Source organism: Poecilia formosa, unplaced genomic scaffold, assembly GCF_000485575.1.
Source record: "Poecilia formosa unplaced genomic scaffold, Poecilia_formosa-5.1.2 Scaffold325, whole genome shotgun sequence".
Taxonomy (NCBI): domain Eukaryota; kingdom Metazoa; phylum Chordata; class Actinopteri; order Cyprinodontiformes; family Poeciliidae; genus Poecilia; species Poecilia formosa.
The window spans coordinates 442,194-457,050 of record NW_006800264.1 but is presented as its reverse complement, the minus strand read 5'-3'; the positions used below and the strand labels follow the sequence as shown (position 1 = coordinate 457,050).

At 40.0% G+C, this 14,857-nt stretch overlaps 1 protein-coding gene across 1 annotated transcript; it reads right to left on the bottom strand.

Moving 5' to 3' along the window:
• Nucleotides 1–946: 946 nt before the first annotated feature.
• On the bottom strand, nucleotides 947–13,227 carry LOC103152745 (cilia- and flagella-associated protein 57-like). Its single transcript, XM_007573342.2, has 21 exons — nucleotides 12,901–13,227; nucleotides 11,229–11,542; nucleotides 10,885–11,144; nucleotides 9,842–10,016; nucleotides 9,036–9,188; nucleotides 8,704–8,843; nucleotides 8,146–8,311; nucleotides 7,941–8,054; nucleotides 7,637–7,849; nucleotides 7,372–7,545; nucleotides 6,431–6,592; nucleotides 5,830–5,985; nucleotides 4,626–4,719; nucleotides 4,346–4,536; nucleotides 4,078–4,251; nucleotides 3,820–3,978; nucleotides 3,517–3,660; nucleotides 3,052–3,168; nucleotides 2,436–2,570; nucleotides 2,199–2,333; nucleotides 947–1,143 (listed from the first exon to the last, which is right to left on the bottom strand). Exons 1-21 carry the CDS (start codon nucleotides 13,055–13,057, stop codon nucleotides 976–978), a joined length of 3,501 nt encoding a protein of 1,166 aa, XP_007573404.1. The 5' UTR covers nucleotides 13,058–13,227; the 3' UTR covers nucleotides 947–975.
• Nucleotides 13,228–14,857: the final 1,630 nt, after the last annotated feature.

Genomic DNA, 14,857 nt, shown 5'->3' with positions numbered 1-14,857 from the left:
TGTGGGGCTGCTTTGCAGCATCTGGTACTGGAGGCCTTGACTGTATCACAGGCATCATGAAATCAGAAGATTATCAAGGAATTCTAGAGCGAAATGTCTTGCCCAGTGTAAGGAAACTTGGTTTGCGGTGAAGATCCTGGGTCCTCCAGCAAGACAACAACCCAAAACACACAGGTGTGGTTGAGAGGGAAAAAATGGACTGTTTTAAAATGGCCAGCAAATGAGTCCTGATCTCAGTCCAATTGAAAATCTTTGGGTGGAGCTGAAATCTGAAATCTGCCATTGGAGAAAGGAACCCTGCAAATGTACAAGAGCTTGAGCATATTGCAAAAGAAGTGTGGGAGAAAATGCCACCCGAGAAGCTCAAGAAGCTTATAGATGAATATAAGAAACGTTTGGAGGCTGTCATTGCTGCCAAAGGCTGTGCAACCAAATATTAAAGAAGGGTGTCAATATTAGTGCACATGCTGGTTTTCTGTTTTGTCCTTTGGAATTAAAATATTTATGTTGAAATAGTAATTGTCTTTGTTAAATTACTTTGGACCTCAAATTGAAAGATCCTCCTGATATAAGTTTTGAACATTTCCATTTATTTCTGAAGATATTCACTCAGCTATGCAAATCATGAAGGGGTGCCAATAATGGTGAGCAGGACTGTAACATCTGTCAGAACATGATGGTGTTTTCATGAATGTTTGAGTTGTCATGAAGTGTCATACGGTAAGTAAAAAGTTGCATTAAAAATTGTATTAAAAGTGTCATTATTTACAGCATGACACTTCATGACAACAGTCGTAAACATTCATGAAGACTCCTTCAGTTTTCTGACAGTGCCATGTCAGTCTTATGCACAACCCTTCATATAAAGTGTTCCCCGAATTTTTAGAAGTTGAAGTACAAGGTAGAAAATGTAGATTTCACCTATAAAAATCCTCTTTTTTTATTTTTCTATGTAAACGTTAAACAAGGAGGGGCTCAGTTGATTCCACCTTGTAAAGTTTCTTCTTCAGCTCCTTCGTTTTGAAGTGGGATGTGACCTGGACTATTGAAGGAGGCTTTGCTGAACTTTGCTTTCTCCTTGCTCCGCTCGGCGTGCAGCGCCTTACGGAGCTCGTTGATTTCGGTAACAAGAGCCACATTGTCCTGCAGAGAACAAAGACATCATTAGCAGCTGATTAATATGTTGAAGGTTAGTCTCATCCACTTCGCATGTTTATCCATACATGTTTTGTTTTAAGAGTTCGGGACGTGATTTTAGCCCTTTGTTAGGTGTATTGCTAAAAATAAACATTGCTTAACTTTAGTACAAATTGAATCGTCAACCAAGGATGTGTTCTAACCAAATGTGAGGGGGGAGGGAGAAAGTATTTCCAGGCTTATTTACCCTGCATATACATTAGGAATACACAACTTACAATTTAATCTGTTAATCAGATTGATATTTTTTTTAAAACATAAACAAAATACTATCAGAAAATCTAATCAGTTGGACGATTAAATTACTGAATTTGACTGCATGAATGCCACCTTAAAAAATTGGCTTCTGACATTTTTAAAAAATCAAAACGTCTTATGGTTCCATATTCCAAACAAGATACTTTCAAATCTGTGGGGAGTTGACTCCCTTCGTAGAGAGAAAAAACCTGCAGTCTGGCGAATCATAATGTGCTGAATCTTAAATATACGAGTGACATTAAAGAAAAAGGGACAAAGTCCTTTGCTAGTAATTGTCAAGACTGCTGAGCAGGGGTGAATCCAGGAAGTATTTAAATAGGGCTGGATGGGGGCCAGTGATGAACTTAAAAACAAGAAATTCAGAAAACGGTTTCTTTTGCCAGATTTTGTCATTTTGTAATTTTATTTATATGAATAACTAAAATATGGATCTTTAAAGTGCCAAATTTAGCACATAAATATATATTTTGCTGTCTGACAATGTAATTTTTAAATATCAAATGATTGATGTTTTGATCATCTATTCTTTTTACCGAATACTCTTTCACTACGAAGTAATCTATTTTTACTTTTACTTGACTAAATATATATCGAAGTAGTTCTGTTCTTAAAACTCTTGGGCCCACCTCTGCATCAGACCCACCAAGAATTTCTTTCACCAGCCGCTACTGAGACCAGACTTTCCTATAACGCCCAGTTCAATAAACATGGGGGAAACACTGATCTTTGACTGCAGTCTTTACCTTCATCATCCTGGTGTAGACATCCTCGTGCTCCTTAGCAGATTTGACCAGCTTCTTCTCAAGACTGCCAACAGTCATCTCCAGTTGACTACATTGGGAGCACACACCCTCATCAACTGCAAGGATCCTCTTTGCCTAGAAAAAAAAAAACATCAGCTTGTCTCGCGCAGGGTCGTCCAATCTCACCGATCCTGTCAACAACATGCATCGAACTAACACTCGACAATCGGCTCTTACACTCTCTGTGCCTGAGGCGTATCGGCTGTATATCATCAAAATGTTGTCTTTCAGTTTCCTGGGATCCTGGATGAGGGAGACACAAACCTGGAGGTCTGACCTGACCCGCTCAAGAAGCGTAGTCAAATCCTGCACCTGTACAAAGGAAGTTGTCAGACGTAGAAACTTCCCCGACCATTTTCAGCTTCAGCAACATTAGAGAAAAAAATAGAGCCATCTTCCACTTTCATATTAATATTTTGAATTCAGATGGCTGTCGAGCATTGGCTACCTTCTGGATTGGATGCCTTTCTTTTTTAAAACAAACTATTTTGGATTTTAAGTAAAAACAAAATGAACTCTGTGTGTGTGTGTGTGTGTGTGTGTGTGTGTGTGTGAACCAGGTTTTTATATCCTTGTGGGGTCCTATTTCTGTCTACATTGTGGGTTTGTGGGGACCACTGCTTTTTGTGGGGACATTTTCTTGGTCCCCATGGGGGTGGGGGGATGCTGCTTTTTTTGTTAGGTGTAGTTTGTGATGCTTAGGGGTAGGGTAAGAGTTGAGCTGTTGAAGTGAATGGAAGTCAACGTAAAGTCTCCTAAAGACATGAAATCATGACTGTGTGTGTGTGCTGACCTTTTGCATCTCCTTTTGGATTTCTTTGTCTTTGGTTCTCAGTCTGAGCCTCAGTTCAGATATGGTGACCTTCAGACGATTGCCGCTCCTAGTGATCATTTTGAGCTCCTCCTCAAGCTGTTGAACAGGAATTATCAATTGTCTTTGACTCGGCATGTTTTGTTCATACAAGGATAGAGAGAAGCCTGCACACTTGACTTTGATCACATTGTTTATGGACAACAACTCAATAAATGAAATCAGGCAAACGTTTGGACTGCAATAACACATGGCAATTATGGTCACTCTATGAGTGTGAAGGTGTCAATGTTATCAATACATGTCCGTAACAACAACAACAAAACCCAGGATTGCAAAGTGTTCAGTTAGTTAGAAATGAGTAGTTCCTCTTTCTTTGCAAAACTAAAACAAACAAAAAACGTGAAACAAAGACAAAAAATCAATTTTCCGAGCCCTCTCACGTACCTTTTCTATCCTTTCTGCTTTTTTGTTTATGTCTTCCTGCTGTGGCCTGATCTGCTTCTTCATGTCCTTCAGCTTGAATTCCAAGATGACCTTCAACTTGTGCAGATCCTGGTTCATAGAGTGCAGGCTGGATATGACTGTGTCCTGCGTGAGAACGGGTGGAGGTGGACTGTTTACTCTGTGTTCCCACTACAGTCAGTTCCCCATTTACCCAAGGTTATTTAATTCTGTCTCTTTTTGGTGTACAAAACTAAACTTCTAATGTGAAACGAAAAGCACGGCGGGACGCTGCTCCTCGCTCACCTTTTCCTGGTTGGTCTTTCTATATCTGGAAACCTGTCTCTTCAGAACATCGATATCGGTCTCCAGAGTGCGGATGAACCCCGTCAGAGTCTGGCGCTCCTTCTTCATGGAGATCATGTCATCCAAGTGGTCATCGATCTGCCTCTGGAGACTGCGGATCTGTGTGACCGTCATTAAAGAGACGCTGTAATCTTTCTGGGTAACTGACACCAACAAAAGTAAGCAAAATTTAAAGATAGCTTGAAAATCTTAGGTCACCTTTTGTGTCATATTGCCACTGTTTCCCTTCAGCCTGGTGAAGGCCTCTTTCTCTGACTGGAGTTTCTTCTCGTACTTGTCTTTCATGGTGTCAATCTTCTGGTGCTCTTCCTCCGCTGCCTGTCTTATGGTTTCTTCATACTCTCGGATCCTTCGCTCAGCCTCCTCCTGAAACTGTGAATGAAATGAAAAAGGCGAGAATTCAGAGATGTCTCGATGACGCGAGCGGTCCCGAACTTCTGCCGCTTTCCTCCTCGTTCTTTCAGACCTTATTCATTTGTTCAGTCTTCACTTGCAGCTCGGCCTCATATATCTGCGTGACCTCAGCCAGACTCTGGATCCGGTCCTGCTCTGCATGTGTCAACCGTGTCTCGTACTCCTCCTGCATTTCTTTTTGCTTCTGGAGAAGGTCGTCGTACTTTTTGTGCTCCATAGTCAGCTTGGAGTTGTAAAATTTTTCTGTGTGGGATTAAAAATATTTATAAACTTCCCTTTGAGCTCAAAAAGAATGCATCGGATAGGCAGTGATGTCGCCCCTATTGTCCTACCTAGATACGTCAAGTCTTCGCAGTGTTTCACTTCAATTTCTGCAGAATTCTGCTGGGTCTCTTCTTCACACCGCTCTATTTCCGCGCTCAGAACCTACGAATGTAAGAGTTTCAAAGAAGTATTCTTTTGAATCACAAGGATTTTTGGAATCTAGTTATTCCGGTATCGTACTATTACTTTTTTAATCACAATCAGAGATGAAGTTGGATACTTTTCATTGAATGTTTTTACCATTATGTACTTGCAAAACTGTTCATACCTATTGGGCGTTTTCACACTTTTATCACTTTACAACCAGAAAACTCAAAAGCATATTACTAGGCAAAACAACACCAAATACAACATAATTGTAAACAGACTCAGTATCTGTTTTGTTTTTCTATAGTCACATTTTTGTTCAGAAGGGACTCGATTTACGAGAAGTTTTTTCAGGGCTGAATTCAGAGCAAACCTGGGAGAAATATTGTAAAGACTTGAGACTTTGGTTTAGATCTGCTAGAGTGGCAAAGTGCAGCTTCTCCAACAGTTTAGTCAAGGTGCAGACATAAATACAGTTGACATTTTGTGGAAGGACTTCATCTAATCTGAGCTTCAGCTGACTGTCTATAATAGACAATCTGTGATAGATTGTCCGTCTGTCTAATAAGTATTCACCGATTTATCGGCCATCCTATTTATCAGCATACAGTTCCTTAATTTTGAGACATCGGTGATCATGTGAAGCCGATCTTATCTACCTCAGCAAAGGTCTAAAAATCAACCTCTGTCCTCTTCTGCTCTCCCCTGAGAGGATTGTCTGTTAGCCCCGCCCACCAGGTCATGTCTGCACGTTTACTGTTAATAGTCACTCCACTGTTGCCAGCTCAGCAACTTTCTTTCTATATTTAGCGACATTTCGGACAAAAAAAATTTGGTATCGGGCAAAATCGGAATCAGCAGGTCAGGCTTTTTAAAGATCGGTAATCAGGGATCAGCTAGAGAACTGCAATCGGTGCACTGCTACTCTCTAAAGTAACTAATGTTACATCAAACACTATTAAAAAAGCTCTACAAATGAAATTTAGTTGCTTAGCATTATGTGCTGCTGTAAGCAGAACAACAATCAGTCTAAAATTAAGCTTCCTTGCTATGACCAAGAGTTTTCCCATACTGTTACAGCTGTATATAGAAGCAGATGCACATGTCTGACTGACAGCAGCAGACCTGCTGTGTTCTTTTCAGAGACTTGATTTCCTCCATGAACTTGTTTGACACTTGTTGGAGCTCCTCTTTGTAGTTCATCTCTTTCAGGCGGAGTTGGTACTCATTCTCCATGTGCAGCTCCTTCAGATGCATCTTCAGCTCCAACAAGTTGTGAGCCTAAAACACACACGAGATTTTTAAAAAATATTTCAGCTGCATCTCAAACAATATTTTTATTATCTTCTGTTCTCCTATGAATCAGGATGTTTTGTTTTCCATCTAGAGGTTTTAGGTTTTTAGGGTTTTGGATGTTTGGGAGTACTTGAGCATTTTAGCCAATACTTTCAGTTTTCTAGATTAATGAACCAAGTACCTGTTTGAACTCCAAACACACATCCAAACTGGTTTGGGAAGAGGCTAATATTGAGCTTCTGGGATGGATCCGACTTTAAGCATAAGTACTAGATTTAAAAGCCGGGTCAGTGCCAAGAAAGTGCCAATCAATTAAAGTAAACTCCACAAATATTTGGCCAAAAATGTGGCCATATCCAGTTAGAATAATGCTAGACGCTAGTTCAGTGTTCCAAAATGTGCATGTTAGAGGTCCAACTTCTCAACAGACCCTTTCCTCCAGGTCCGCCTTTGTAACAAGAATCTCTTCGGTGTGAACAATCTGTCTGTTGCTCCTCAGACTTTGACCCTTTTCATCAATGATTTTGGATATCAACAGGCAGCCATCTTCGGACGCCGTCAGCAGGAACTGATCGTCGTACGTTATCACCATCTGCGGACATTCGTCGGCGGTATTTGTAACACATTACATGACGGATGAAATTACTTCCGTTTAAAAATTGATATTTTTAACTAACTGACATTAGAATCTAGTTTGTTTTTTTGTTTTCTTTTTACATTAAAGTTTGAATTAAAATAGCTTTTGTTCCAAAAGCTGAATTATATTGACTGTGATTCTATTTATAAAAGTACTGAAGAGGATGAAAAAGGGGGTGAATACCGTTCACCTCAGTGAAGTTGACCCCCTCAATCCACCTTCTTCAAATCAGATAAGATTGGTTTCAAACGTTGTTTGTGCCTCTGTCACTTTAAAGATATTTAGAAATGTTTCCAGAGGTCATGAAAGGTCAATCAAGCCCCACATCTTCTTCAAATTGGACAAAATTGGTGTCAGAAAAAAAAATATGTTTGCTTCTTTGGCTTTGAAGATATTAATTAAAGTTTAAAGGTAATTTTGATTTAGTAAACGTGGGGAGGCTGGATGACATTGAAAGTTTCATTAATATCTTAAAGCAGCACAAATCAAAACATTTTCCACACAAACCAGCACAAATGTAGTTTAGTTGATTGACAAATTTTGTCTGATTTGAAGAAAGTGCAGGAGAGATCTGCCTGACCTTTCATGACCTCTGGAAACATCTCTTACTATCTTTAAAGTGATAGTGGCACAAGTGAACATTTTTGCAGCACAAAAGTTTGACACCAACTGTGTCTGATTTGAAGAAGGTGGAAGGGGGAGGGCAACCTCTCTCAGGGTGTGTTTGGACTCACCTTGGTGACGGGGCCGCAGTGAGCCTGCTGTGTAATCCACTCCTTCTGATCGGGTAACGGGTATTTAACGGCTCTAACGGTTCCACCAGCGGTACCGGTGAAGACGACCCTACCGGACTGAGACACGGCAAGAGCGGTGTGAGCCACCACATCAGCGGGAACCTCCCTCAGCACCTGTGGAGTCAATTTCCAATTTCAAATCACTTTTATTTCACACTCTCCAAAGTCTGCGTAAAAGAAATCTTGCTGTAGCCGTTCTCCTGGCCTGGCAGTCCTGTATCTCCCTCAGGATGAGGTCCGATCCTACAGCCAGGACGGTCTTGTAGTCCCAGGAGAAAGTCGCGCCAGAGTAGCTGCAGCCCTGGAGCACAGTCTCACACTCCAGCTTCCCGGTGTGGGTGTTCCACTCGTACACAGCGCCATCCGTCCCACAAGACACCAAGCGGCTGTCGTCGAAGCTCCACTCAACGTTCCGCACCTGATCAGCGAGAAAAACCGGCGACTGGATCAATCCCACGTTTTGGCTTTGGATCCGACGGCCAGCCGTCTGTTCGTCGGCATCAACTCACCTTCCCAAAGTGGCCGTTTAGATTGAGAATGTTCTCAAACGAGGTGAAAGAGTAGATGTGAATGACGCTTCCGTCGACGGCCGCAAACCTGTGGCCACCGTGGCTGAAGGCACACTGGAAGGATGAGGAGGAAGCAGGTTGAAACAGGATGCGCACGGGGAGCTGCAGGTTTCAGGGTCACTGTTCGCAGAGCGAGTACAATCACCTCTCTGCAGCCGGGCAGCTCAAACTCTTTAAAGGTAGAGATGTCGTTGATGAACAGGTTCATCAGCCGGAGTTTGTCTGAAAAGCCCACCAGCACAAAGAGGCCCGTGGGGTGCAGAGCCACGCTGAACGCCTCCTGTTGGAACTCTTTGTACAACTCTACCTCTCTTTTGGAGAAACAAAAAGACATTACATGTGGACTGTTTATAATAAATACTGTAAACGGACTGTCTACAATATTTAATATTTGTAGATATATAAATGATAAACCAATTTATCCTTTTATGCACTTCACCATGCACCATGTTTTTCATATTATATTAGTTAACAGAAGAAACTGATTTTTACTGTTGCATAATAATAATACAGTAAAATACATTAAATTTGTGATTGGAAAATAACAAAATGTAGAAAAGCTTAAAGAATGTGAACTGCTATAAACCCCCACTAGGTTTATTTACTTTTTTTCTTCATCATGAACTGCTGCCATTCTGAACCTGCCTGAAACAATGAGGTCACAAGAAGAAAAGGAAACACGGAACATTGCAGGAAGTCCTACTTCGTCTCGTAATTCCAGATCCGTACGGAGCAATCCAAAGAGCTGGTGGCCATGAAGGGCTTACGGATGCAGATGGACAAACCGGTGATGGAGTCAGAGTGGAAGGGCTGGGACAAAAAGTCAAACTGTAGTTGTTCCTCCTGATGGACAGAGCATAGCTTACATCAACTTCAAAAATGTTTAAATCGACACCTTAAATAAGTAAAAAGATAGTAAGACTTCTAAGCTTTTGCAAAATTGGACTTTTGAACTGGAGGACACAAAAGCAGGTCAAAATCATAAAGCTGCAAAGTATGAACTGTTGATCTGTTAGGCTGTGCTAATAGCAGCACCCGCTTCATTTCAGCAGATGAAAGATTAATGCTGTACAGTTGGCCTCGGTCTGTGCTGACAGCCAGCGTCTCCTCTGCAGGACTCATGCATATGGTGTCTATCTCCTGACACTGGGCTGGAGCTGAGCCACTGCTGGCTGGAGCTGGGAGAATCTGGCACAAAACAAAAGAACAAATAAAAATGCGATATCCATAGACCTGGTGAATATTATCCTATATACATACAGTTACATTCACTCAGTTACTCAGTTACTTGAGTAACTTTTTTGAAAAAAATTGTGCTTTTACTATGCAGTACTTTTTACTTTTACTTGAGTAATTTTATTATGAAGTATCTCTGCTCTTACTTTAGTAAAATTTCTGGATTCTCTACCCACTGAATAAAGAACAAACATGTTTTAACCAAAGATTCACCAGACACAGACACACAGCTGGAGTTTCTGTTAAAGTTTTATAAGTTTTTTTATTGAAAGAAACTGATTGGGAAACATTTTCTTTTGCCTGATTGTTATTTTTGTTACTGATATTAATTAAAACTCCAAAATTTCAACATAACTTCATATTTTGGTTCGTCTGATGATGCAATTTTTAAATATTAAATGACTGACATTTTGATCAGTTACTCAGTACTCAAGTAGACTTTTTTTTTACCAAATACTTTTTATACTCTTACTTGAGTAATTTCTAGGATGGCTCCTTTTTCCTAATATATTGAAGTAATGTGATTCTAAGTTGAACATATTTTGTGAGTACTCTGCCCACCTCTGGCTGTCAGTTATATTAAAATTCACAACTGGAACATTTACCTGTATCTCTCTGCTTTTCCTGTAGACGTCCAGCTCTATCTGTTCAAACAGAGAGACTGTGCCCGGACCGGAGGAGCACACAAAACCCTTGGAGTAGGACAGGATGGCGGTGACGCAACACTTGGCCACGCCTTCCGTCACATTCCCTGCTTTGATTCGTCTCACTTCCAGGTTCCTGTGCAGTGAACCGAAAGCATTACGGGCAAGTTGTGTGCTGTCTCTAAGAATACATTTTAGAGAAATAACAGATTCAATGGCACGAGTTTCTGGCTAAAACCAGAAAAATATGCAGTTTGTTTCAATATCTTAAAATATCAAAATAAAAGCACAATAAACCGATTGCTACTAACGGTGAGGAGGAATGGCGTCTTCCAAATAGTTGGAAAGAAACAATGTCGGTTTCTTTAAGGATACGTTGGAAACCATTCATGCAATCCAAAAAATATATATGCCAACAAATCTGAAAATTTATTTCAAAGATGCTGTTGTTGTATGGATTTCTGCATGAGCTGCTTCATGGTCTTATTGTTTAGTGTGTTTTGGGGGGAAACGTCTGTGTGTTTAACAGCTGATTTTGTTTGTGATCGGCTGATTTAGATTATGAATATGTACAGATTAATGCCCAGCAATAGTTGTTTGCCAGCCACAGAAAAACTCAAGATGAAGAACTGTTTTATACGCCACAGTGTTGTGACAGTGCTGCTCACAGCGAGACAGGATATCTTATCGGTTCACAGGATTTTCTGAATTGATATTTAAATGGAAAAATGAACTGTGAAGCATTGATGAATCAATATTTTTACGTAAACTGATTGCCGTGCGGGAAACTTTGCAAAATAGGCCCAGATAACTTTAGAGCTAGCGAGCGCGAGATACCACAGAGATCGAAGAGGGAATAAAAGAAAAAACATAAATGGTAAAAAAAAAAAAAAAAAGCTTTTTTTTTTTTCTGAAAATATTTACAATCTAAACTTTATTCATCACACTTAGGCGAAAATTCCACATCACAAAGTAAAAAGTATAATTCAAGTCTCCAATCTGACCTCTCAGTCTGGCCCTGTCCAGGTTCAGAGGACATCTTGATCTCCCTCCTCACGTCGCCGGACTCAGACACCAGCAGCCTTCCTGTGTCTGTCCCTGCTATGACTCGGCCTTCTGACACCCAGGTGTGACACAGGATGTTGATTGACTCCACCTTTGCAATGCTGTTCTGTTTCAGGTTGCCTTCTGAGTACCGAAACAGCTTGAACACGCCTTTGCCACTCACACAGACCTGCATGTTGTTGTGAGGACTAAAGCTGATCTGGCAAGACAAAAAAAAGGAAAGAAAAGAAAAGAAAATAGCATCCCAGCACTCAGTGTATGAATGAAGGTGTGACTGGCTCACCTGTGAAATGGGATTATTAGAGTTGGTTGTCTTCAATGTTGCCAAGACTTTGTTTTTCTCCCAACTCCAGAAGATCAACAACCACTCGGGGGCTCCGCTTTGACCAATAAGGTACTTGGAATCAGGAGAGAAAGCCATGCACAAGAACTCTTGAACTAGAAAATCTCCTGCAGTTAGAACTTTTTTCTTCATGCCGTGTTCCTGATGAAGGTCAAACACGGTGATGGAGGCCTCCTCAGCCTTCTCTGACACTGCCAGGTAGCGCTGGTTTGGACTTAGAGCCAAAGCACGTAGGCCAAGGCTTCCCTCTAAACCTGAAGGGGCACACAGAAAACACAAACCAGTAAATAACATTTATTGCACGTGAAGCATAGAGTTTACTTTACAGTTCACTGATTTTATGTGTGTGTAACTACACACACATATCCACCTAATGTATATCCACTTGCCTACAGCCAGATCACTTTAGCAAAGCCAATGACAAGCAAAACACTATCAGTTATCAACTTGACCCCTTGACCAGAATGAATTGATTTTGTGTATGATTTTATTGTTATGGTCAAAGTTGCTGAATTATACGTTGCCTGTTCAAATACAAGATAGAGGATAAAGGTGAGACAGTGACTGTGGCCTCACACACACACGTACGCATGCACACACACAGGTTAGAGCCGACAGCTGTCTCTATTTGCACTGCCAACATATTACCAGAGGTGAGCAGAAGACCAAAGAATACTCTAGTAAGAGTAGCAATACTTTAACATATTTTTACACAAGTAAAAGTAAAAAGTAGCCATCCAACAAATTACTCAAATAAGAGGTAAAAAAGTATTTTGTAAAAAGTCTACGTAACTACAGAGTCACTGATCCGATTATCAATCATTTAATATTCAAAAATTACATCATCAGATGGACCAAAATATATTAAGTGGAAATTTTGGGTATTTCAAGGCCCAAAATGACAATAATTCACATAAGTAAGAAAAAATTACAAAAGAAAGCAAAAGACGTTTTTTTTCCAAAGCTGTTTGAAACTTTAACAAAAACTGCAGGTGTGTGTGTCTGTGTCTGGCGAATTTTTGAATTTTTGTTTGTTCTTCATTTAGTGAGTACAGAATCCAAAAAATTTACTCAAGTAAGCGTAGCAATACATCCTAACAAAATTACTCTAGTAAAAGTAAAAAGTACAGCGTAGTAAAAAGTACTTAAAAGTTTTTTATTTTATTTTATTTTATTTTTTTCAAAAAAGTTACTCAAGTAAATGTAAGTAACTACAGTTACTTCCTAACTCTGCATATTTGCCAACAGCCATGTGTAGTGGTAACATTTAATCTGGCTCATGAACATACTATTAGGCTTTCATTTTCACTGCTATAAATGAGCTGTGAAAATGAAGAAAGTGCAGGTTTTGTGGCGGAGATTAAATGAATTATTTATATGGACTAATTGAGGATTGATTCATTTTTCCATTTGATCATATTTGCCTGGATTGTCTTTATTTTCCCACATTAAAATACAGAATTTTGTATTTACTCAGGCTATTTTTGAATAAACAGAAATTTGATTGTGTTCAAATATATCTGCTTGAACACAGCATGGTGAAATGATGCTCTACATATTAAAACGCAGAGGAATAAGCATGAAGAAAAATCCCCCCTCGGTCATAGCGTACCCGGAATGAAGCGCTGCCATCTTTTGACGGTGTTATGGATCACACAGCTGTTCCCGCTGGGGAACACCACCGTTTGCTCGTCAACAAAACACAAATTGTTCTTCACGCCTTTCCGGAGGCCGAAAATAAAATGGGGCTGAGATAACACGGTCGACATCGTGTTGAAAGCTGCGGACAAACTTTAGAAAAGGCAAAACTAGCAAACGGAGAGATGAAAGAGCGCAACCTGCAACCTGCAGGTTTCCTCGTGCAGTTTGAGTCATGTTGCTATGCGACAGATCCCGCAATAACCTGAAAACAAATGCATCTCCACGGTTCTAATTCTCATCGTCTGTATTTATTAGTTAGGCCTATGTTCAGATATGTCAAAACTCAGGAATGTAACTATTTCAATTTTTTTTTTTGCCTTTACATTTTTTAAAATATATTTTTTTAATAGTCAAACTATGCTTTTCCCGCATTTTTGGAGTACAAACCTGCTTTTTAGCTATAATTTTCATGGTAATGTAGCGAAGAACATTTAAAATGTTTTAAAAGGGTTTTACTTGTAAAGACTCAATATTTTACAATGTTGTTCCTTGATTGCTTCAATTTAACTCCGAAAAGCTTCATTGCTTAATTGAAGTTGACAACAATTCTCCCCTGAAATGTCTGGAGATAGGCAACAGCACCCCTGCTGACCCCACTAGGGAAAAGGGTGTAAAGAAATAGATGGATGGATGATGGATGGATATTATCTCTGCCTCACCTGCCACAAACTGTGCAAAGTTTCTGAAAGAGGAGAAATCCTTGATTCCATAAGTATAACTGTGGCCTGGCGATTCCAACTTTTGATTCTCCTTTAACACGTGAAGACAAGAGTTCAAGAAATCTAAAAATGATTGTAAACCCTCAGCATCCTCTCAAGCCTATTAGACCTTTTACACAATTTGCCTCTAAAACCTCTTTGGACAGTAGAGGCTTGACCATAATGCTGGTCAAGTCTTCGCCATTCTTCATCACTGCTACAAAATGTTCAAGACATTTTTTTTTCGCTGGACCTGCGGCATACCTTTTCATTAGGTGAAGCTTGTCAGCAGATATACCTTTACAGTCCACAAGTGAGGTGAAAGACGTCCTCCATTCATTACAGGTAACTGTGTCTCCGTTGAAAACGGTTGGCATTGGTCCTGGGATTCTGTTTAATGCTCTGCAAGAGGTGCTTGAGAGACTTGAGGGTTTGAATAATTTGTTAGGATTTTGGGGGTTTGACACATTCATTTGTGGCACTAATGTCATGGCCAAGCCAGTAGGGGGTGCTTGTGCTGCATAGTGTCAATTTCATATTTCTAGTTTTCTTTAAGACATTTAAGACCCAAACCTGCACTGGAAAGAGGACACAAACACAAAAGCAAGAAAAAAAATACAATTTACAAAATTAAAGATTTACTGATAACAAAACTGTATTAAATCAAAGTAAGTCCAACCTCAGACACATACATCAAGACTCCAAATAGAGAACCTAAAACTCTAAGGCCTCTAATAGGAGCGAGACATGAGGCTACACTGAATAAAACCCCAAACCAAGCCAAAGGAAAAAAAAATCCAATGCAAGGAAACAAAAATGGGGAAAACAAAATTGGGAGAGAAGTTGAGAAGCATAACAAAAGTGAAGAAGCAAAACAGCAGGGTCTGACTACATGGCTGACGACGACGGCTGGCGTTACATTGGACACATCATTGCTTCATTTTGCGTGTCGGATTTCAAAATAAAAGCGCGACGAGCCGTGAGCTGTTGTGGGTAGTTTGGTTATGAATCAGCAGAGGTAACAGCATCTGAGGGGAACGTTTTTCATCAGAGGTAGCTGAAATGAAGCCAACAAAAAAAGAAGGAAAAACTTCCATTTAGGAATATTTTGAAATGAAAAGCTCACAAGGTTCTGTAAATATAAATGAACCCCCATGTTTTGTTGATCAA